Source organism: Agelaius phoeniceus, chromosome 7, assembly GCF_051311805.1.
Source record: "Agelaius phoeniceus isolate bAgePho1 chromosome 7, bAgePho1.hap1, whole genome shotgun sequence".
In the NCBI taxonomy this organism is placed as follows: domain Eukaryota; kingdom Metazoa; phylum Chordata; class Aves; order Passeriformes; family Icteridae; genus Agelaius; species Agelaius phoeniceus.
In genome coordinates, this window is record NC_135271.1 from 29,460,177 (window position 1) to 29,485,669 (window position 25,493).

The window sequence follows — 25,493 nt, forward strand, 5'->3', positions numbered from 1 at the left end:
AGCCAGCAGTGAGGGTTGGCCTGGCTGAACAGAGAGCCTTGGCTGGAACACAGGAGAAAAAGGGAAGTGTGTGACCTGTGGGAGGAGCGGCTGGCAACTCGGGACTACATGGATCTTGTGAAGTTATGCAGGGCCAAAGCCCAGGTAAAACTTAATCTGGTTACTTTGTAGAAGATAATTAAATATATTTCTCTAAGTATATCAGCAAAAAAAGGAGGTCCAAGGAGAATCTCCATCCTTTATTGGATACGGGGGGAAGCATAGAGGCCAAGAATGAGGAAAAAGCAGAAGTACTTCATGCCTTTTTTTGCTTCAGTCTTTATTAGTAAGACTAGTTCCTCTCTGGGTACCCAGCACCTTGAGCTGGAAGACAGCTGTGGAGGAGAGCAAAGCCTCTCTAGTCCAACCTGCTACAGCCCTAAGACACACAGAAGGTTATGGGACTAGATCGGATCCCTAGGGTACTGAGGGAGCTAGGGGAGAAACTCAGTACAGCCACTTTACATCAATTACCAGCAGCCCTGGCTAACTGGGGAGGTCTCAGGTGACTGGAGGTAAATGTGATGCTCATCTTCAGGAGGAGCTGGAAGGAGGATCCAAGGAACTGCAGGCCTCTCAGCTTGACCTCTGCACTGAGGAAGGTCATGGAGCAGATGGTCTTGATCATCATAGCACACACAGAACAGGCAGGATCAGATCCAGCCAGCATGGGTCTCTGACAGGCAGACTGCTTGACTGACCTGCTTGGCTTCTGTGACAAGGTGACCTACTTATGGTGGATGAGGAAAATGCTGTCAGTGTTGTCTACATGGACTTTACTAAAGGCTTTGACACTGTTTGCCACAGCATTCTCCTGGGGAAACTGCTCATGGCTTAGACAGATGCAGTCTGCTGGGTAAAAGCACTGGCTGGATGACTGAGTCCAAAAAGTGGTGGTAAATGGAGTTAAATCCAATTGGTGGCCAGTTGCAAGCAGTGTTTCCTAGGGCTCAGTGTTGGGGCCAGTTCTATGTAGTATCTTTATCAGTGGTCAGGACAGGGGAATGGGGTGCTCCCTCAGTCAGTTTGCAGATGGCACCAAGCTGGGCAAAAGTTTTGGTGTGCAGAAGGGTAGGAAAGCTCTGCAGAGGGAACTGGATAGGCTGAATCAGTGGGCTGAGGCCATTTGTATGAGGTTCTACATGGCAAAGTGCTGGGTCCTGCTCTTGGATCACAGCAACCCCAGGCAGCGCTACAGGCTGTGGGCAGGGTGGCTGGAAAGCTGCTTGTTGGGACAGGACCTGGGTGTGCTGGTCAGCAGCCAACTTAACATGAGCCAGCAGTGGCCAGGTGGCCTAGAAAGCCAGTGGCATCCTGGCTTGTATCAGAATCAGCAATAGTGACAAGCAGCACCAGGGCAGGGGCTGTTCCCCTGTACTCGGCACTGGTGCAGACACACCTCGGGTTCCGTGTTCAGTTCTGGGCCCCTCGCTGCAAGACAGACATTGAGGTGCTGGAGCATGTCCAGAGAAGGGCAGGGGAGCAGGTGAAGGGTCTAGAGAGAAAGTCCTTTGAAGAGTGACTGAGGGGGCTGGAGCTGTTTAGCCAGGAGAAAAGGAAGCTCAAGGGGGATCTCCATGCTCTGTACAGCTACCTGAAAGGAGGGTGTAGCCAGGTAGGACTCAGCCTCTTCTAAACAGCAACTGATAGAATGAGAGAAAACTGCCTCAAGTTGCACCAGGGAAGGTTTAGATTGGACTTTTAGGAAAAATTTATTCTTTGAAAGGGTTGTCAAGTATTAAACAGGGTGCCCAGGGAAGTGGTGAAGTCACCATCCCTGAAAGTGTTTAAATGACATGGAGATGTGACATTTAGGGCCCTGATTTAGTGGTGGACTTGGCAGTTCTGGCTTAATGGTCAGACTTGATCTTAAAGGTCTTTTATAGCCTAAACAATTTTATGAACCTACAAAGTCTGTCAGCATAGTATTCTTAGTGTATTTTGAACAAAAAGCCAGATGAAGGGTTGAAGCTGTGATGTTCCTTTCACAGCATTCCCAGGAGTATAGATATTTGAATTGTTTTGGCTGCTGCTTTGTTTCTTACTTATTATTTGAGGAAAGTTTTTGTTGTTCTTTATAGATGGACCTTGCAATCTCATGGAATTTTTGTATTGCATTATAAAATGTAAGAGTAGAATATGTAGCAAAAATAAAAAACCATGCAGGAATAGATTCCTAACTAACTTCCCTAACTTCCTTGGGTATTTAAGTAAGCTTTGTATTGTATGGGATGCAGAGTTTGGAAAGTTAACATGGTTTATTTATATCTCCAAAGGGTTTTATCATATCTGGTGTTGGCAGTAGTTGTTTGAACCTCTCCTGTATTGAAGGACCATACTTGCTATTATGGTGTTTGGCATTTTCTGCTATCATACCACAATACTACTTCAAGGTATTCTAAGTTGACACAGATCTAATAACTTCAGAAGTTGAGTAAAATTCCTGAAAAACTGGTTGTAGTAAATTTAATGTGAAATAGAATCACATTGTTGCATTGTTATCAGATCTGGAGCTGTCCTGTGTAGAAGGTACAGCTCTGTGTTTTGGATGAAATACCTGCCACAAACCACTTTCTTTTGTGCTTTGTGCCTTTCTTTGCAGAGGCTATTTCCGCATATTTCAAGGAGCTAACACATTTTAGAAGTTTATAGTAAGAAAATAACTTTGGGCTCTGATTACATTCCTCATTCATTTCACTCTTACTTGCTTACAAAAGCCTACTGTTGTATAGACTTTTTTTTTAAGTGAATGTGAGATTGATAAAAGTCAAATTAGAGATTGCAGTGCTTCTTTCCTAATGCTCTGAAATTTAAATATGAATTTAGATAACTTCATTTCTGTATTTGAATTAACATGAGAAGAACAACTTTTTATTTTGATGAATACCTGTTGTTCCCTTACAAGTTGCCAAATTGTACAAAGAAGAAGTGTATTTCTTCTTTATAATTTCATGAATGAACTTTAGTAAACAAATTGATATTTTCATTTCCAAAATCTAAAACTTAAAATAACTGGCAGGAGATGTCTTTGGTAGTGGACATTGGATGCCTTCCTATAGCATAGTTAAAATTTTTCTTTAGCTGTCCTGGAAGTCGTACAGCCCTTTAAGGATAAAGGAACTGAGGCACTTGCTGAGAATTTTTTCCCACAGTGGACAACTTTTGGAGACTTTTATTTTTGCAAATGGTCTCTCTTACAGCATTTGAAAGGATTTTTTTATTAGGGGTGTCCAAGTTTAATGCATAATAATCAAAGCTGTGTATTTATTTCTATGTTCAATAAAGTTTTCAGTCTGAAGTGTCAAACTCCTTCAGCGTGGCAGTTTTGATTATTGATGCGAAGCAACTTACTGAGATGTCACCTCTCAAACTCTGTTTGTTCTTTGCTGAAATGCTCTTTTCTCTGCTTACTGGTCAAGTTGCCTGACATTAAATGATTGTATGAATTTCATAGAGGAGCAGTTGTATGTGGGAACAGGTTCACTAAGTGAAATAGCAGATAGAAAAATGTATACCAACTGCAAGGACTAATAACTGGGAAGAAAAAATAGTCATTAAAAAAAGGAATACATAAAAGTGATGACGGACAAAAATTTAAAAACTGTATGTGCAGTGAGCCAAATCCTTATGACTGGTGGCATTCTTGCAAGAGACTCTCAGCTGAAACAGTTGACATGTTGACATTAAGTGAAAGAGTGCATTAAGCACAGTCTTAGGATCTCTTTCACTACAGAAACATATACAGTGCTTGATGTGTTCCAGTGCTGTGAAAGAATTGCATGAAATCAGATTGCATTTTAATTTTATTGCCTCAGTATTGAATTTATTGTAGTGAACAGAGCTGGTCCATTCACAGCTGTGAAAGGCACTGTTAGTATAGTTTTGAATATTCTTGGATCCTTTTTCTCTCCTGCTTGCAGAACTGAAGTACAAAATGACTAGAGATTTTATTCAGACTCAACTTTGTCTTTTACTGCTACAATTTTGGAAATATTCTTACATCTTATACTAAGAATGACATTCAGTAGGAGTAAAAATGAGTTTCAGATTTCTGTGGCACACTTAATATAAATTGTCAGTTTTTCTGACATGATTCCATGTTTGTCAGTGTGCTAAAGAAACTAACTTTCACTTACTTAAGTAAAATCATATGTATGTCAGTTTTGTGGTATTTTTAGGCTTAGAAGTAGATCCAATAACTGTCTTTAAAAAAAGCCAAAAAGCTTAACACCCCCAAAAAACTTCCTCACTAAGATAAGGATGCATGATTTTAAATAACTGTAGAATTGCTTCTGACGTTCTTATGAGAAGATCTGTAATTGTATGATTTCTGTGTATGGAACATGAGCCTTGAGTTGCAGCTGTAGAACATCCTTTTTGAGTGTGCAGCTTGTGGGTGCAAACTTAGCATTCAGACTCTTCAGCATGGATTGCAGAAGTTTCTGAAGAATTTCAAAATCGCTTTAATATGGAATGTTTCCCTCTGTCTCCTCCTTCCCATGCAAAACTTTTTGTCACAATATAAAAAATACCTTGCACTCAGTAGGCAACCAGTAGACTTTTTGCAGGAGGTTTCTACTGAGAAGTGACAGAGGGCAGCTTGGCAAGTGTTCAGAAACCAACATTAACTTGCTGCAGCCCGGCATGGGACCTTGTGTTCAGCAGAATTCTTCTGACCTGTCTCTCTGCATGCCGAGCTAATCAGCAAACACCTAATGAGCCTACTCTAAAGAAACAGACCCTCTCACAACCTACTTCATTTTCATATGTTCTCTGGGGGTGGAGAGACAAGACTTCATAAGGACTGATGATGCTGCAAAGACCACAATAATGATAATTAACTTGCTGAATTTAGAAGATTATGCTGTTAATTAGTTGCAAAATAAAGATAAGTAATAGAGGAGCAGATGGTAGGATAACACCCAGGAGAAGGAGGGTTATTACTCTGATGAGCTTTTGTGGCAGATATGAAATATGGATCTGAGTTTTTCACAAATTGTTTCTGGAGTATATTATCTTGTTTCTGTGAGCTCTTGATGGAATGATCCAGTCCTACCAAATTTTGACAGATGTGGTGAGGATTTGTTTTCAGGGATATACATGAATGATAAAACCTTGCTAATCAAGATTTTAAAAGCTATTGACCTATCTGGTTAGTTCACCTATAACCAAATAATACCAAAAACCTCGGTTGTCATCAAGTTTTTCCACATAAAAATGCGTATATGCATTTATTCTAATATATGTATCTGTATTCTTGATTGTTAAAAATGAGATTCTCATTGAATTTGGGGTAACTCTCACAAGAAGCACAACACCCATACAGTATTTTACTCCAGCATTACCTTTTAAAATATGAAACTTATTAAACACACAAGCTGGAAATCTCCTTGTGAAAATCTGTAAATATTCTTCAGATTTTCACTATGTGCCTGCATTTGTGGATTATTTATTCCCAACTACTTTAATTTCAATTTTCAAACATTGTCATTTGAGATTAAATCTAATTATTTCCTATTTGTGTTTTCGTAGTACATTACATTTAACAATGTAATACTCAAAAGGAGTTTGTTTACTTATGAATTTACAGGATATAATGTTTAAATGTTGGCATTACAATAAGTAAAGTCCAACTTCGTTTGCACATCCCAGTGCAAACTCATCAGTTGCCATGCAAACCCAATACACGTCATTTTTGAGATGGTAGCTTTGAAATCTCTCCTAGTATGACAGCTTGAAGTAGAAGAGAGCATACCCTTTAACTGATTTGTACTTTCACTGCTCTCTTGATTAGGACTGATGAAAATTTGTCACATCCTGCCTAACAGCAAGTTATGATAAAATAAATACTTCTAAAGTTATTCAAGTCATAAATGAAAATACACTGCAAAAAATCTTACCTTAATAACATACAGAAAAGTTATTGTCGTATTCGTATTAAATACTTGCTAGTTTCTTTAGAAAACCATTATTTTAAAAACTGACTTGGATGTGATGTGTTTCCCTAGTAGTCCTGGTAGTGGTTGTGTAGAAGATTTTACAATTCAGACCCCAGGATTACTTAAAGAGAGAGAGGAATCATCAGCCATCAACCTTGCAGTTGTTGCAGGTAGATCATAGAGTTTGGTTTTAGTAATTTTAGTTAGACATTTAGAAAATCCTTAGGCCTGCTGGAGACAGGGACTGAAATGTTTTTGTAAGCTTGTTTTTCCAAGGAGAATTAGGAAGGTACAAGTCAATTCTTGAGTTTAATTAAAGTGTTAACTATCTAAGGGCTTTCAGAATGCTGTAAATATACTAAAAGTTGTGGACATATTATCTGAATTTTTTTTATTATCCTGATCTAATGCTTGCGGCTATCCTAAATTTTTGTTGTTAAATTTGAGCACTGGAAACTGCAGTAAATTTGGTTTGTGTAATTGTCTGAAGTGTCTTCTTTATTCTGGGAAATTTAGGAAGTTGATACAGTAAATGAGGTGAGGAACAATAGCTCATTTAGCTGTTGGGATTAACTCCTAATTTTCATGTGCACTTGAATGGTTCCTAAGTGATGCAATGTGCTGCTAATTCAGTCCGCAGCAATCTACAGAACAGACCTACTACAGAAGTCACTGGCTAAAGATTCCTTAATAGCAGGCCAGTAGAGGAGGATTGGAGCTTCTTGGTTCTCTTTGTAGCCCCCAGTTAGGATACCTACTGGTGCTTGGTATGTGCTACCAAATCCATGCAGTTGATGGTAACTTGCCATATTTCAGACATAAAAATATTTTGCAGTTTTGACACAGGTAATCTGCAGTCTGTTGTTTTAATTGTAGCATAGGATCCAGGAAAGCCTGTCACCATGGAAGGTCAGAGAGAGCTGTTACTGTATTTCACTGACTTAATTGTTGGGAGACATTGGATACTACAGTTTATAGAGAATATCTACATAAATAGGTGCAAAGTTTTCTGTTTATTCTGAGCTGGCCAAATGCTGCCTCTCTCTAGTATTCTTAAGATATCCTAGTCATGTTAGTATGTGGGTGACACTTTGTTCATGTTTCAAAATATGATGTTACAAGATATCAGAATTTCCACAAACTTATGTGTTTAAGTCATTAATCTTCTCTTAAACTTGTATTGGATTCTTAAAAAATCTGGTACTCAGTAGAAAAACATTTTCTCACACCATTTCTCTAGTAAGGTAAATTCTTCAGTAAAACAAAAAAAAAATTAATGATAAATTGTACAGTACTCATGGAATTTTAAGAAAGAATCTGGAATTACAAGCAGTTGTATCTGCTGAAATTGGACACTTTATCACTCAAGATTAAAAAATAATTTTAAATAGAATGTATTATATTACAGTTTTAATAGATTTCACCAAAAGTTGAATGAAGTGTTTTTCAACAGGCAGTCAGTAAAATGCTCTGAAATCATCCATCAGGTTGTCAGTAACTCTTGGGTGTATTATATACAGCTGAACTTGCACATTACTGTTCTTCATAGTGGCTGTTTGCAGTAAAGGAAGAACATCAAACCTTTTAGCAGTATTTTACTGCAAAGTAGCATGCTGTAGTAGTTATCTTGTATATTTCTACATAAATAATCTTTACATATAACCTGAAGCTTCTTAGTGTTTAGATGTTTCTTTCAGCAAAGATCTTGGCTTTTATCTAATTACCCTTAGGATTGCAGAGGTGAGTATTTGTAAAGACCATGAATTAGTGGAGGCATAACAAGCTATTTAAAAATGAATAGAGATAGAGAACACCAGAATTTTTCAAGTGGAAAGATGCTTGTGTTCTGGTTGTTCCCTGTTTTATTTCATGTGTCATCGTTACTCTTCTGGTACTACCACCTTCTCTTTATGGCCTTCCACTCATCTGTTTGTGGGCACAGTTCACTACAGATGAGGCTTTCTGCTTACTTCTCCATACAGTTTACCATCCTTCCCTTCCTGGGATCTTATGTAAACCTCATTGCTCTTACCATGATTGCAGAAATTTACCCCATTTTTAGGTATATTTACCCCATTTTTAGGTATATATCTCTGTAAAAAGAAACACCTCTTTATGAGTTGGAGTTCCTGTTTCCAAAGTGGAAGTAACTGCTTATATAAATGATTAATCATTCAAGCTAGCATGATAGAATATTTCTTTTCTTTTTCTTCTTTATTTTCTGCTTTCAGAGATTGAAAGCAGCCTTGACCCAGCAGCACCCTCAGGTAACAAATGGAGATACTGCCAAGGGACATGCAAGTGGGTTGGTTAGGACTCAGTCAGAGGAACCACGACCACAGTCACTCCAACAGCCTGCAACTTCAACAACTGAAACACCGGTATGGCAGGAGTGGGCATGTGCCTCCTACCTCCTCCTTTTATTTTGCAAATACATCTATTTTTTCTATACTCTTGGTCTGTAAAATAGAGATTACAGACTCCTCTTTTAATCAATAGCTCTACAGAGGTAAAATGTTTACAGGTCTTACATGTTCTTAAATGCTTCTAAAATCTATTATCCAAGATGATGATTTCAAAACAGGTAGTAGCTGTCTGCTCAAATTTAGAACCAAGTCCTGATTTCTGAAGTTCATTGTTAGGAGATCCTGTGATAGCTGAAATTTTTACAGCTGGTCAATATATATATATATATATTTGAAAAAATAAGTGTTTTTATTTTGTGTTTCTGTTGCATCTTTTTATGTTTATTATATTTTTGTATCGTAAGTGTGCTTAGAAATTTTTCTATTGCATTAGGTATCATGCTTGTGTTAATTTGCTTGAAGGATCTTTTCTGGGCTGCCACAGGAAGAGTTTCATCTGTGTCATTAAGAGTACTTCATCATCTCAGGCTCTGGAAGGGGGGCTCTGGTTTTAAGAGTGTTTTGTTATCCTTTTGGGATGATAGATCAGAACAGGGGAGTAAAAGACAAAACCTCTAAGTCAGACTGGGCATGCTGCTGGAGGAAAGATACACTTCCTGGTGAATCCTGGAGGATTGCAGCTGTTCTGTTTCTAAAAACCTCTTGGAATGTGTTTTCAAACTGCTTATAAAAATCTCAAAGAGATATTTTCAGAATTCATAGCATAATATTAATTTTATAAAAGCTGGCCCAGAATTGACAGGACTTACCTGCAATGAAAGCCTCAGATTCTTACCCTGGCCAGTGAAATCAAATAATGTATCAAAACAAATATGTTTGGAACAGAACAGGGGAAAAAAGTGACCCATCGTAAAAAGATCTCTTTCTTAAAGCTGCTGTTTCCCCATACTGCCTTGAGGTTTTCTAAAGAATATTTTTCAAAATATCACATAGCAGAATTTTCAAGATGAAAATTGCTGTTTGATTGTCTTAGAGTTATTTTACAATTAGTGTTAATCAAAAATAGTAAGTGTTTCATTCTTAAAACACTGATTTGAGTTCCCAGGGTTTTTTTATTCTTAGCTATTTAGAATTAATGCCAAATTTATATGCCAGCTGATACATGTTTGGAGTTTTTAATTTAAAAATAAAACTTTCTTGCTGTGCAGGACTGAATGTGGAGATGCACCTTTGAATGTCATGTGGACAGTTATGTTCTATTTTATCTCTTTAAAGGATTTTAAGACCCATTATATTGTTACATTAAATCTTTGTTTAGGGTCTGTATACAACTGTAAAATGAGTATAATGTATAATTTAAAATATTGAAGTCTTTTGATACTGTCATGTAATGTGGGGAGATTAAGGAAAATTGTTACTCAGTGGTGGGGAACACATGAATGAATAGGAAATTGCTATCTGGAGATCCAGGGATCAGAGAGTCTCAGCACTGCCAGCATTTGTCAAACAGCTTCTGAGTAGCGGGCATAAGCAATTGTGTCATTTTTCAGTTGTGGCTGGGTGTGTGGGAAGAGTCAAAAATAGAAAATTCATTTCCTACTAAATGTAGCTTGAAAGCTATTTTGGATGCAATATGTTAATAATGTAAGATGATCAGGAGAAGTAAGTATGGGTAAAAGATTTAAAAACATCACTGTAGAGTTAAATGGGCACAGCTTTCACCTGCATGTATTTAGAAATGCCCTGAATGCTTTTCTCAAGATGTGCTGGCTGTTTATACCAGAGCTGTAGGTTAAATCATGGTTGTTTTCAGGCATCACCAGCTCAGCCTACGCCACAGACACCAAATACAGGCGGTCGGCGAAGAAGAGCTGCCAATGAAGACCCTGATGAGAAAAGGAGAAAGTTCTTGGAGAGAAACAGAGCTGCTGCTTCCAGGTGCCGGCAGAAGCGGAAAGTCTGGGTGCAGTCATTGGAGAAAAAAGCTGAGGACCTGAGCTCACTAAATGGCCAATTACAGGTATGCCTTTTATTTCAAGGAAAAATTAGGAAGTGGTTTTTTTTTTGTTCTTACTCAGTGATCCTTGATCAGTGGAGCTTAAAACTTTGCATGAAATCGGAAATATAAATGGTTTTATAACTGGTGGCTCAGCTCGGGCTTGAAATTCAGAACTAGTTGCATATAGCAGTAAAATTAGAGGATGAAAACATACTCATATTTCAAGATATGTAAATTTAAGGATCATACCCTTCTCTCCTTCGTTCCATTTGAAGTAACTTTCAGGCTATGATACTAAACTAAGATGACAAGATGTGTTGGAATAAACACTTATGAGCAAAGTAATAGTCTTACCTTGAACACATCTTGCTCTTTATTTTTATCCTGGCCCAGGTTATTTGAGTAAGTTTTGGACTTATTTCCTTTGGTTCTTTTCAACTTCACTTTTTTTCCTTTAAAGTCAATGTAATGCTTGTGAAAGGTGCCAGGTTGATATCAGTGGATACTGAGGGCCTCTTTTGCCCACAGGATGGGTACAGCAGTGGCATTGCAAATTTCAACCAGCAACACCTAAATCCTGTAGAGATGAAGTGTGATATAAGAGGGTAGGGCCGGTGTATGTTGCAGGTCATTTTTCCACCTCATCTGATCTCAGAAAGTCACCATGTGAATGTACTTTTCCCCAGTAAAACAATCCATGACCCTTTTGTTTAAACTGCTATTAAATATTAAAGCATACTTTCCTAATGTTTTCCAGCAGCACATTAAAAATTGGCAGAAATTATTGTTTTCAAAATAAAAAGTCTAAAATATTTGTTTTGAAAGTTGCTGAAAGGAAAAACTGAGAAGCATTCATTTAGAAAATGCGGTGAGACTTATTTTGATATGTTTGAGTGTCACTTGTTTTTCTTCATCAGAGCTGTTCACTGAGTCAAATTCACAGATCATCATCTTCCTATGAAAACTCACCTCTCCTGCTGTTTGGTATAGAAAACATCATAATTTGATCAACAGGAAAGTAGGGCATATTGAGGTTATTTTTTATCATGTAATCAAAGTTACACTGTATCAGTCATCTTCATGTTTGTGTCTTTAAAAATATTCAGCATCCCAGACCCTGAAATGTAAAAGATTCCTACCTAAGCACACACCGTGAAATGGTTTCCTGTGTTCCAAGAATCATGACACTCTGCAAAAGCATTAGTTAAATTTCTTGCAAATATGTATTCTTCTCACACCTGTTCACAGTCTTTAGACATACTCATTTAATGCACAGCCCTCAATTAAGTCCATTAATTACATAATCATACTGTAGCTTAAATAATCAAAGAAAGGAGTGAAGGAGAATGAAAAAAATCAGTTTTTTAGTGAAAGTGATGTTTGGTATCATGTGAACTGTCTTTCACATATATATGCCAAGTTTTATAACAAAAAAAAAAAATCACAAAAGTCCAATAAACAAAATGTTTACAAGTGTTAATTCAGTAACAGTGAATTCAAGAAAGATTTTCTTACAGTCTACCAAAAGCAAAACTGTTAACTGTAAAGAACAGAAAAACTTGAAAAGAAAATTGGATATCAGAGAAATAATTACACTGTGCTTTATGTGAAAATATTAATCAATCCTATACTTCCATAATAATAACTTGACACAGCTGATCAGCAGATTGGGCAGTAATGACCCATGATTATTTACTTTATATTTAATAGAAAATTTAATAAGTTTGGAGTTTTGCCTTAATGCAGGTTTAGTAGTTCATTTTTAGTTTAATGTGTAAGTGGCCTGCCCAGCTGAAATTACCAAGATGTCACATTTCCAAAAGCAGGTTCATAGTGGAACACCTGCATTGCATTTCTGCATGTAACAATTCTGACTCCATTCAGTGCTGTTACTGGCTTTCTCATAATGCCTGTGTCAGAGGTTCCCATGGCAGTGGGAAGGGCTTTAAGACTGCAAGCTGGTGACAGTACGTATGAACTTTGAAGAGGTTTACTTGGTTGATGTATTTATTTTTTTCTGTATATTAACTTCTATCAAGTTCTTCTTATAAATGTTTGAAGGTAACTTCATGGTTGTTTTCAAGTTTGCAAATATTTTTCAAATATTTGCTTAAAGGAAAATTTCCATCTATTACATCACCAGTAACATATATAGGTTAGTTAGGCTGCCTTTATTATAGATTCTGCTGTGTAAGTTTTTTTCATGCTTCCAGTATTTTGAAGGTTATTTACTGATTTGATTCTTGAGAACTGTGTTTTCTATTTATTGTTGACTTGTTTCTTGATCTTAAATTTTAGTCCTCACCTTGCGTGGCCTCTGTGCCTTGCACAATCCTGCAGGGTATAAGAAGGTATTGACCATGCTCACAGTGGCTGCTGAGCCACATTGCAGAATCAGATGCCAAAGTGCATTACATGTTCTGTATTTGGTCCCTGTTGCTTTAATAATCTTAAAAGGTGAAGCTCTAGAAGAATGGCCTGTCTTCCTCATGAAGTCCCAGTGGGTTTTCAGTGAGCAGCAATTGAGTGATGATTTGTACTGATGCTGCAGAAGCTGTTTAGGAAGGCTAAATTTTGAAAGTATGCCCATAAGTAAAGATCCTTTCCCACAGAGGAAGTTGCCCAAAAAGGAAGCAGGAAGAATGCTGTTTAACTCAGCCACAGGCAGTCCCCTATCCCCAGAAGTCACATTTACCTGCCTCTGATGATACTTTGAGTAATAACATATCACAAGTGTTGTCCCACACCGTGCTGGGTAAGGGCTAATGTGTTCCCATGGTCCCACTATTACATCTGCATTTTGGATACAGGGAAGAATAGGCAGATAAAAAAGAATGTGTCATACACTGTGTCCTCCCTTCATAAGAATGCAGAAGGGAAGGCATCTTTTGAAGGATGGAGTGCAGGTACAAGTCAGTATGCTTTCCTCCAGAAACCTGCTTTCTCATGCTAGCACATTTTGAAATGCAGGAACATACAAATTCTTCTCAACAGCATGTGAGCTATATTGTATACTTCTTTAAACAGTTGTTGATGCCTGCACTTGGTTCTGTCTCACTGATGATGAGAACCTTTCCAATGTGAAAATCTGAAATAATCTTTGTTCGTGACACCTGTTAAAAATGTTTATTTTATGTGTTTCTTGGTAGCCTGTTTCCCACAGGCTAACCACATATGTAATGACCACCACACATTCACATGTTTTGAATGATGGAAGGACTTGCTGTTGTCACAAGCAAATATGTTTAAGAATGGGTTCTAAACAGCCCCCTTTACCAGTTAGAAGTGGTTCTTACTGGTAATACATAAATGGCAACCATAGATTGCTTCCTGCAACATTCCCCATCCCTGTGTCCAGCAGACAGAACTCTGTTCTAGTGTCACAAGTGGTGTGTGCGTTGTATGTGGTACTGTCAGCGCCAGTGTTGTTGTTATGGAATATACAGCTACCATTGTTCTAGAAATTACCTCAGTCTCTTTTATATATAGGAATGCTGATCCATGTTTTTCAAGTTTGCTTTAATAAGATAATGTATTGCTTTTTGTATTTATACTAGCAGTGGTCTTAATATTTTTGATACAGCTGACATTGAGCTATAAACTGTATTATAAAAACTTTTCATAAACATAAAATTTTACTTCCACAGATGAACAGCAACTTCATACTTACATGTGCTGTTTGTATATAAAATTCTTCCTTAAAATGTGGGAGGCATAAGAGAAAATTTCTGCAAACCTTTTCCTGATTGCCAGAGTTCCTTTGAACTAGCAGAACTATATTTCATAGTCTTGGACACTGTTGCTTCTGTAGGTCATCAGGTGCCTCAAAACTACATCAGTGTGGTTTTTTCTGCCCAACCTCTGTCAATTCTGTGCAGCTGCCTGCATATCAAGATTTGTGGCTCCTCAGTAAATAACATGGTGAACTAAGGGCAGACAGAGCTGGAGGCAGTAGTCCTGTGCTTTCTTAACAGCCTGAGGTTTCAGGACATGTAGTGCCAGCTGGTAGAGAATTTGTGGGGCTTTTGGTTGGGTTTCTATCATTGCAAACCTTTTTGTTTGCCGTCACATTTTTCTTTCATTACAAGTGTCTGTGGAGTCACATTTTTGGCATCTTCCAGCTTTTGCTTTTAGTAAAAAGTTTCTAAAGGGTATTCTACGCATAAAAGGACTGAATAGAAAAGGAGACCTTAAGAGGATTTTGCAGGTATAAAGGCTTAAAATTTGTTCTTCTAAATGGAGAGAGAGGGAACACAAGAGAGGAGCTTTTCTTTGAACAGTCTGATATTTTAGTTACTTAGTGTAATTAAACCTAATAAGTTCTGTTCTGGAAGAATTGTTTTCTTTTGGAATCCTTTAACTTGTAATTCATCTCATCTCTGGCTGCATTGCCTTATTTCTTGCTTGCAAGTAAATAGGTTGACTTTGTTGTAGTTTATTTTGCAGATAATTTCAGATGCCATCTAGTTTCCCTCTGCTGTTTGTTTTTTTCTTTAACTTGCTTCTAAATGCAGAAACATAAATATTTACTAAATAATTATGTCACATGTGTGGTATATTACAATAATATGCAAAGGTTCTTGTATTTGAAGTAACTTCAAGTGTTAATAGAAAAGATTTATATTCAAAATAAAATAACCCATGAAAAACACATATTGTGTCCAGATACGGGGATCACAAAGCATTACAGATAATTTGATTCATAAATATTTTTCTACTCTATAAAAATGGGTCATCAATGTGACATCAAAATGCCACACCATTCTTAATTTGGATTGTCACATGCAATGCAGTTACACAGCACTCCTCATCTCTAGCCACCAAGCTGCTTTCCAGGGAAGGTAAGTATTGCAGCTCTCCAGTTTACAAATGGCCAAGTTGAAGCACAAAGCAGTGAAATGACCTTGCTCAAGGTCATGCAGTAGTGAAAAGGCAGAGTCTGGAAATGAATCCAGGCACTGGATTGTGCAGGTGCTGTCTCTTAGATTGCACTGTGCTTTAGCGACACAAGCTGACGTCTCCGGATTTTGTCATTATTATCAGTGATTCCTTCTGAGACTATGTTTATGTATGGCTGCCAAAATAAAAATCAGTCTGGGGATCAACCAATATTTGCTAAATTATTTTCCACTACATAAGATTTTCTTTTTTGAAGTCCAAGTGTAAATAGAGTCACTAAAAAATTATTCTGCATTGGCTTTTTGGATTTTCTTTTCTATTTTTCCCTTTTTTTAATGCTGGCCGTGACATTTGTTAAAATCTGTGGAGCTAAATGTAGGTTTACTCTGATTAGAATTCATCACAAAACCTTCCAGAAGAGTCTCACAGTAGCTGGATCATGTGAATGAGACTATATGTAGACTCTGCATCTGCAAACTGAAAAACATATGTTATATTTTTTTAAAAAACCCAAGCATTTCCCAGTAAATGTAACAAAGCTAGCCAAGTTTCAGCTAATATTTGCATTTTCTAAGATAAAATAAATATATATATATTTGCAGTATATACCAAATTGAAATTGCTTGTGTTTCAGCTACCCCTAAATGAACAACTGAAAAATCCTATAAAACTTGATGCTTACCTTCAAAACCTGTGTAGTTTGAGCCTGGTAAAGTACATAACTTTCTTCTCCTTTAGAATGAAGTCACCCTGCTGAGAAATGAAGTGGCACAGCTGAAACAGCTTCTTCTGGCTCATAAAGATTGCCCTGTAACCGCCATGCAGAAGAAATCTGGCTATCATAGTGAGTAATGTTCCATTACCTATAGCCTGAGGCTGCATCAATGAAATACTGCCAAAATGAACTGAATGAGCATTAAAATTGAGAAGTGCGGTTCTAATATTATATATATTACATTAAAGATGTTTTTTTTTATATAAGCTTGAAGTTATTGGAAGACAGAAAATATTACATGGTATTTAAAAATATATGTATAAGTCAAAATTGAATTGTTGCATAACATTGAAAGGTTTATGTTGGTTTAATGAATGCATATGATAATTAGCATTTAAGGACTATCAGTTACTGCACCTGCTTTGGAAAATATAATTAGAGTATTAAGAGCACACGATAAACCATTTTTTATACTTTATCATAGCCTAATACAGTGAAAGGTTCTTGTGGGTGTTTTTCCTTCATTGTAATGAGATTTCAGTAGAAGAACTATAACAGCTGTCCTCATTTACCATAACATCCAGGATCAGTCAAGCCATTAAAATAATCAGATGCAGGTTCATGGCTCCTACTGTACAATGTCTTCTAGTTTGCTTTGATATATACATTAAATTACTTCTTTTATATAGAGAGGGTAGTTTTGAAGACAGTTCTAGTATTGAGGAGGATACTGACACTGTCAATACCAATATTTTCTAATCCGTATTTTTATTTTAAGTTGTTCTATTTACTTTTCATCCTTCCAGCATTTTAAAGGTTAATTATGCTTTCCTGACTTGTAGCTTCCTTTTTGGCTGTGATACACAGTGCCAGAACCAGCTGCTGCTGCTGTAGAATAAATGGCCAATTTTGTCCATTGTACACAAATTTGTTACAAATAACTGAGCTGGGAATGCATTAGGCAACATTCATAATATATAACCCACAGCTTTCGTTTTTATGATTTAGTGATATTTCAAGATATTTGTAAATGTGAAGATTGTTTCTGCCATATGTAGCCACTTCATTTTAATTTGCCAGTGTCAGTAATTCAGGAGAATAAAGGAACATTTTGTACTGCATGCAAACAGATCCTCAGGTGCTTGCGATAAAACTTAATAGCCACCATCTTTACTTGTAGTCATTGTAAGCAATTTCATCAGAATGGGCAATATTTTTTAATTTAAAAGATTCAGGAGATTTAGCAACTCTGTATTGCCATATATATTTAGAATACTGATTTTGTCAGTTTTGAGCTTATAAATCTTGGTCCTTTGATCTCCAGTCATTTTGACAAGACAGAAAATAGCATCTTGGACTAAATTGGAACAGTATAGAAATACATTTGGGATTTATATTAACAATGATTGCTGCAGGGATGAGGCCATTATGGCTCCCATCTGACAGAACAACATAATTTCATACAGAAGCTACTAGGGGGATGGCATTATGCATGCAAGGTTTTTAACAAAAAAAAAAACCCCACACAAAAAACAAACCATAGGTTTTTTAAATTTTGATGTTTTGAGGATTCATGTTCCTGAATTGGGATGTAAAATATTTCATCGTAAGTCATAAACTGTCAAAGTGATTCCATGCCAAGGATTTCTTTGTTGAAGGATTAGTGAATGGCCTGTTCTAGTAGTGCTTGTTTTCAGCCCTCAGTAAAGGACTATGCATCTGATTCAGTAAAGAATACAAAATGAGTCAGACCTAAAATACTAATCAGTGGCAAAAGCCTACATTTTAGAGGAAAATAGTATTACGCAAGGAAATTAGAAGCATAGCTCAGTTTCTTGGAAAGTCTGTTGAAAGTAAAAGCTTAACATGAATGATAGTTGTAATGCCATTCCTCTGAAAGGATTTTGTCACATTATCTCTGCATGAATATTGTAAGGAAAGTATGTTGGCTAAGTGACATATCCACAGTACAGTTTATGAGAGAAAAAAATTGTTTCAGTCAATGTGTTCATGAAAATGGTATTCCTATAAAGTGTATTTAAATAAACATACTCCATTCATCAAATAATCAAAGTGGAATTGCTTCAAAAATGTAGTGAGTGGTTTAACAGTCTTGTCTCTGGAAGAAATTGAAGACCCCGGCTTAAAGAGCTCCTGCAGTGCTGACTACTGTGCACTGCATAGACCACATTTTAACAGCCAAGTCCACAATTTGATGGCTTTTCATGCATTATGCCCTTAAATAGGAACAAATAATCGATCACTTGGCCTTTACTTTTACATATTTTTTTAAATGTTTTGTATTTCCCAAACACATTTTTTTCTCAGGCCAAGTGAAAAGCACGACAGTGCACATAGCCCTTTCTTCTAAAATTGTTTTTGGGATCACGTTTTCCTTATTTTAAAGTCTTGTGCCTGCTTTAAAAGAGGGTGTCATCAGGACAGAGAAACCAGAAAAATAGATATTTTACTTTGAGTCAGCCAGCTTAAACTTTTTTATTTTCCAGAAAAGGATGCTTTTGGTTCTGAGTGCATCTTCAGCTGTGGATTGGGAAAGTGCTCTGTATACAAGATGCCTAGATGCTGTTCATTTATTTTTCGTGTTATCTTTTATACTAGATAATTTCTAAAAGTCTTCTACAATACTCCCTGTATTGTGTTAGGATTTTTCTGGGCTTGTATTAGGACAAAGGTGAAAACTAGTGAGAAGAAAATGTACTGTGGTATTCAGAGTTTGTTTTTTTTTTTTTAAGGGAGAAAGAGTTTTTAAGATATTTTTCACAAGGACATCTTAATATTCAAGAGCATTTTTTCAAAACAGAGTATAAAAGAAGACAGATAGAGGCTGCAGTGTAGGGGCTGTTGAATGGGGCAGTTTATGTTTTTTCTGTAGCTAGTTTTAAAAAGAAAGATAGAAGGTGACCAACCAGTTTCAGACCTTGAATGATTTGAACCTCTCAAACCACTGTGTTTTCCTGCAGCCTGTTCTGGACAGGCAATGCTTCTTCAGTGCCTGCAGGGGATATTCACAAAGGACAACTCCCTGGAAAAAAGCATTTCTAGGCTTAGGTCCCTCTGTAGTCCCTGCATGGCCTGATGAGAATTACCATGAGGCCTCTTTCTTGTTAGTGATTATCAGGGGCTGAAAGGAATTCAGGATCATATCAATGCTTGTGTACTCACTCCTGTTTTGGTGTAGGTGGGTTTTTTCTTCTGAAGACTGAAATCCCTCCCGCTTTGCTTACCTTACTGAAAGCTATTGGTAAGCAAATTGGTAAACTATTGCTTACTGTGGTGGTAACACAGTAGGTAAGAAGCAAATAGCAGCAATGTTTGGCTATTTGAAAAGGGTACTTTTTAGTAGATCCTCAAAAGTCTGTGCCTGATTTGGTGCTCTTTAAATCTTCTTTATAGCCCAATCTAGCCCACATTGCATTCCATATCCATAGTGGCTTGCTCCTCATGACACAGCCTGTCTAGGAGCTATGTAGCCTTCAGGAAAGTTCATGTGATATAGTTCTGTAAATTTTCAGCCCTCTAATATACAGCAAACATTATTTCTTTGAATTAATTTCTAATTTGGACTGTGCATTTTCCTTGATGTGAGGCAAAGCAGGGGAAGCCATTAAAAATCTTAATTTTTTTTTTTTTTTTTTTTTTTATTGTTAGCTACAGTATGATTCTGTTACGTATCAGTCACACTCTTGAAATCACAGTCCTGTGCCTGGCAATTCTTTGGTCAACTAAGAAAAAAAAGAAAAAAAGAATCTGTCAGAATTTAAGTATGACTTTTCTGTCTTCTTCTAAAAGCCTTTGTTCTTCATTCCGAGTCTTCAGGCTTAAGAAAACAAGCCATCTCTGTAATAGGATGACTTCTACATACCTTCTGTATTCGTTGAGTAGATTTTCTTGTTTGGTTTTAATACTTCAAATTGAGGTGTTTTCAGTTTTTGGCCATTGTTCCTGTAAAGTTAGGACTACATTAGGAAGGACATTGAAAAAAATTCATATAGCTATTCTTTAGGGTGTCACCTAATTTCTAAATATTGATCTGTAGTTATTGCAAGGATTTATGCTTCCAGTCTAGTTTATTATCATAAATTAGTGTTAGCTCTATGTTTTATATAATCACCTGTCTGCTGTAGGCTCCCCCTCTCTGCCCTCTGGCATCTGAAAATACCTGAATTGTATACTTTTGTGTCTTCAGCACAGCATGTTTGTTTATCTGCTCTATGATATGAACACTGCTCTTGTACATTGGTGGTTATCTCTGTACCTTTAACTGTTTCTCACATTGCTTGTAGGATCTTCCAGAACCCATCAAAGTCAGAAAACCAGGACTTTTTCATGTTCTTTACCACTGTGATATTATTACAGACATTTCTTTTGAGTTCAGAAATGTGTTAAGGAAGACAGAACAGTGGAAGACCTTTCTTCCCTGGCTGAAAGATAGGGATGTACTTCAACTTCTTCTTTGTCTCTGGCTCGTAGCATTTAAAACTAACCATTTTTTATTGAGAATGAGGAGGTTTTGGACAACCCAGACATTGGGAATCAGCAAAAGAAGCTGATAGGAAGATTGAGATTCATAGGAGAATAGCAGCAGTTCTGAAGAAGAGAAGCAGGTGTTACAGCAGAGAGACTGTATTTGATACATGTCATCCCACTTGCTGCCATTTCATTCTGTCTGAGGAAAAAATATGCTACTCTCATAATTAGTAATGGAGTATATTTCAGCAAGTCACACTAGGGTTTCTATTTTTAACAAAGTTTGCATGTGTTCCTTCTTGCTTGTTTTACATGAGATCTTGTAGGTCTTGCTGTGGAGGTATGGTAAAGATTCTATCCTGTTGAATACTTCTAACTAAATTGATACTTGTTCATATTCTTTCTGTTCTTGAATGGGCAAACTCTCCTAAGGGTCACAAATGACTTTTGGAAAAGGTGCAGGATCTGTAAAACAGTTGGCCTTGTGGATAAGAGCATTCTAACTTCCAAGCTATTATGTTTTACTCTTTGCTCTTTTTAGTGGAGTTGTAGGAGAGATTGCCACCTTGCTCCTGTACGCAGTATTTCTGAGAAAAAAAAAAAAAATTAGCAGTTTCCTTGCCTACCCATCCTTTTTGACCTTACCATTCTTTTCTGGAAGCAGTCAGTAATAGAACAGTTGCCCTCAAGCTTTGAAGAGGAGTTTGTTCTTAGTATGCATAGGGCTGCTCAAAGATCTTTATACTGGGCTCTTGACTTGCTAAGTTAGTAAATTTTCTTACCCATAGCTAGCATGTCATATAAACCTCAGTAAAACAGAAACTTTATTTCACTATTGGTTTTTCACGCTTAATGTTCCTTTTAGTTGCTGCTGTTAGCCTGGCTTTTTGTGGAAATGAGGACATGATACCACAGCACTGCTTGTGTCCCCATGTTAGTGTCATCCTTTCTCATTGTTTCTCTGAGACACTTCTGAACTTGTAGGCCAGTCTCAAGCAAATCTGAAAGAGATTGCAAAGACAAGACTAGAGAAGATCAAGCTTTGTCCCATTGCTTTGTCCCAAGCAATAGTTCATGCCTGCTTCTGGCTATGTTTGTATCATGGTAGTCAGTAGTAGTTGAAAAGGGACTTCTAATATGCCACCTGGATACTGGTTTTGGTCTGTTTATAAAACTGCTGTGAAAAGTACTTGCAAACATTAGTAGCACAAAGTGATGAAAAAAAGTTAAAATAAAATTCAGCATTAGTATTTCTGTTTTTGAGTGAAAAACATTAGGATAATTTTCTGGTCTTGGTTTTTTAGTTTTGAACTCAAACTTTTAGTTTGGCAGTGTTTGCATAATACCTTGGCTAACTTCTGCACCTCTGGAAAAAAGGATGATTTTAGCATGACTAGAATGTCTGTGCAAGAGGGACATTTTAAGTCATGATAATTTTGGAAATTTTATTTTTGCACAGTGATAATTTTTTTTAATCTGCTTACTCTCTGTCATGGGAAAAAATGATGTAATTCTGTGGCTAATTCACTTTGGTTGTGTGGAGAACACCTGAAATATTCCAAAAATATTTTTAAGCCAGTTTTAACGATTTTAAAACCTATTAAGAGGCATTTGTAAAATTATGGAACTTCATTCTGTTAAAAGAATGGAGGCTGAAAACTCATGTAAGCATTGTCCAGTAAATATAGTGGTGTAAGTAATATTTTTTCAGATATCTTACTCATGATGGCAAATATTTATTACTGAATGTAGAATTATTCTTGTTTGATTACTAAGCAGACACAATAAATAGCATTTTGTAGTCTGTGAATAATGTTTACTGATGTGAACATGCATCATTAGAATTAGGCATAGTACCCACTGGCTGATTTACTAGGCAGGAAATTTTAATTGTAGCCTTGAAGATGTGAAAATCCTCTGGTTTCCTGAATAGTCCCTACTGCAGTCTGGTTTTTCTGCTTACAAAATAGTATTTTCTTTTTAAAAAACGGAAATAAGCTTGTTTTGCAATTTGTGCTGCATTACAGCACGAGTGTTAGCTATTTAGGGGGGGATTGCTGTGGCTGGGAGGAGGTGGTGTGCGTTCCAGCACAGAATAAATGAGCTGTTGTCGTTCAGCTGCAGACAAGGATGACAGCTCGGAGGACATCTCGGTGCCCAGCAGCCCGCACACGGAGGCGATCCAGCACAGCTCCGTCAGCACTTCCAACGGCGTCAGCTCCACGTCCAAGGCAGAGGCGGTGGCCACCTCGGTGCTCACGCAGATGGCGGACCAGAGCACGGAGCCCGTGCTGTCCCAGATCGTCCTGGCGCCTCCCTCCCAGGCCCAGCCCTCGGGAAGTTGATTACAAACTTGGTTGCATCAGTTCCTTAGATACACATCTGTGACTTTAAAGGGAAACCAACAACAGACCAGTCTCCATCTAGGAGAAATTGTAGCTTAAAATTATTCGTTTTTAAAAATCCAACTTAAATTTGGCTTTAACGATTGGCAGGTGGAAATAAGACGGAACACCAGTTCTGGTCTCTTTGCGAAAGACTTTTTTTTTTAAGTATTAGTTTTACTAGTTATTTTTTGTGCTTAATGTGTAAAGTGTGTGTACAGTACAATGTGGTTTATTTCATTTTTAATTTGGTATTATTTTAACAAACATTGGGGTGAATTACTGAAGGTCATCCCCAAGACTGTGATAGGAATATTATGTGACATTTTTATACCAAAGTTCTGCATAGTCCCTATTGACTTTGTAAAGTTAGCAAGGTCATAAAGCACTAGGCAAGAGAAAGACAGTAACAGTAAATTTGCTTTTAGTCTTTTTGCCTTTTTGTTGTTTTGCACATTATGAGAGGAAGAACATTGGAAGAAAAACATTTGGGTTTTTTATGTATAGCATTTTGGTTGGCTTTTAACTGTTGGGGTCTTTAATTTGTTTAATAGGGCCAGTACAGTATATGAGATACAGTACTTATGCACATACCAATCCTAGATGAGGATCATTACTAAACAGATTTGATTTTTTTTTTTTTTTTTAATTGATGTCAGGTGGGTTTTTTTCCCACTCCAACACTTGATTCTGGTGGGAGGAGAGCTTTAATTCTCCAGTCAGAATAGATATCTATAACCACCCCTTGTTGCTAGGCTGAAACCAGTAAGCATATTGTAAAATACAGAGTTATCACGTATGGAATACTTGTTATTCCAAAGTAGGTTGATATTTTGTGGATTTTTGAGTCGCAGACTAAGGAGTTTACTCATGGTTTTGGATGCCAGAAAAGCCTAAAATCCTTCTTCAGACAACTCGACTTTTTTTTGTCATTGTCTTGTATTTGCAAGCTAACTTGTACTTAATTCTTGTGTAAGCACTGTCATCTTTTAGTAGCAAAAATTTTGATACCTTTCTTGTGGAAAAAAAAAAATCAGTATCTACCGTATCTTGGAAACAATGTAATTATAATGTGGTGTGTGTGGTGTGTGTGTGAGAATGGTTCAGTAGTTAATGCCAGCAGTCTTTTGCTTGAATGTTTAAAGATGCCTTCAATGTGATGCTGGCTGATAGGTGATTGCAGTTTTAAAATGTTATTTACTGTGCGAACTTGGATAACTAACATTCCATGATGTAGTTTGTTTCTGATGAGATGATTGTAGGTACACTTTTTCTCATTATCCAATCATCTGTAGGATACTGAGTTTTTTAAATGTGCCATTATCTATTTTGATTCTGTACTCATGTTCAAAATACAGTACAATATTTTACAATAGATTAAGTTGTTTTAAAAAAAGTAGATGTGTGCTTTCAGGTCGGAAAACTTTGTATAATAGCAAAAACAGATGCATAGTAGCAACTGGCAGTAAAGCAGGATTCCATTATGTATATAACAAAGATTTAATGCATTTATAATGGGTTGTGTAGTTCATTTGCTCTTCCTTCTCCACACTATACCATGCGTTTTTTAAGTGTCAGTGCCATCAGATTTCTATTTGGTTCAGTTTTAAATCTAAAAATGTAATTGATTCACAGGAAAATATAATTTCTGCAATATATATACAACCATACTGTACTTAAAACTGGACAAAGAAGTATCTAAGTCATATATGTATCATTGCAGGGCTTTAAGCATGAAAATATTAGGGAATTTAAATATTTTGTATTTTAAAACTAAGAAAGTTGTGTTGATAACCTCATGTGTTTAAAAGTCTTACTTTCCCAATTTCAAGATAAAAAGCTGTAACAGTTATTGAACGTTTCCAGGATGGTTAAATACAATGGACCTCTCACGAGAAAGAAATGAATTGCAAAGGCACAAAATGTGAATTCTGCAAGAAAGCTCTACAGTCACTTTTCATTGTAGGTTTGGTGGACTAGATGCGGCCTCATTGATCATACTATAATTTGCCCTCCTAAACACAAAGGCTTTTAAATCATATAAGTGGAGTTTTTTTATAACAAAACTGTTGCGCTTGTAAAATAAGTCTACATAAGTGTATAGGAGATGTGTAAACAGTTAATGAATTTAACAGTGGGGCTGGAAAAAGAACCATTAAAATCTGTGTTCAGCAAATAGAGAAAAGGTATTAGCCGTACTACCATGGATTCCGTTTTGAGACGTTGTCACACTACTTCTGTACTTAGCATTTTGGGTCTTTACATTTGACATGTTTCACAAACTGTACTGTTTTCTTTTATGTGCAGTTTGCATGAGTAAATCATCAAAGAGAATAAAATCTATCTTTAAGTTATGTTCCTATTTTAATGAAATTATAATTGTTCTAAAAGGCCGCACTGTCTTCAGACTTCTTTCTTCATCCTTGCAATTATCAGTGTTTTTCTGGAAGTCATTACTGTAATGTCAAAGTAATGTTATGTAAATGAGAACACGTATGTTTCTTGAGAAAGTAAGGTAAATACCATTGCTCTGCAGCTGAGCTCCAGCAGCTGCTGAGGAACAAGCATTTGTATCATTAGTTCCAGGAGCCCAAGGTAATCCACAGATAAATGAGTTCATAAACATAGCTTGGTGATCCCAGATGTTGCTCAGCCATTCCTGGT

General features: G+C 36.8%; 1 protein-coding gene across 4 annotated transcripts in view; it reads left to right on the forward strand.

Annotated features, from left to right (window-relative positions):
* Positions 1-25,222, forward strand: part of ATF2 (activating transcription factor 2) — a 48,679-nt gene extending 23,457 nt beyond the window's left edge. For all 4 annotated transcript variants that reach the window (XM_054636822.2, XM_077181379.1, XM_054636815.2 and 1 more), the window contains 4 exons: positions 8,210-8,359; positions 10,158-10,364; positions 15,981-16,086; positions 22,564-25,222. In XM_054636822.2, the coding sequence (XP_054492797.1) occupies positions 8,210-8,359; positions 10,158-10,364; positions 15,981-16,086; positions 22,564-22,790 (690 nt within the window). In that variant the 3' untranslated portion in view covers positions 22,791-25,222. The remainder of the gene's footprint in view (positions 1-8,209; positions 8,360-10,157; positions 10,365-15,980; positions 16,087-22,563) is intronic.
* Positions 25,223-25,493: the final 271 nt, after the last annotated feature.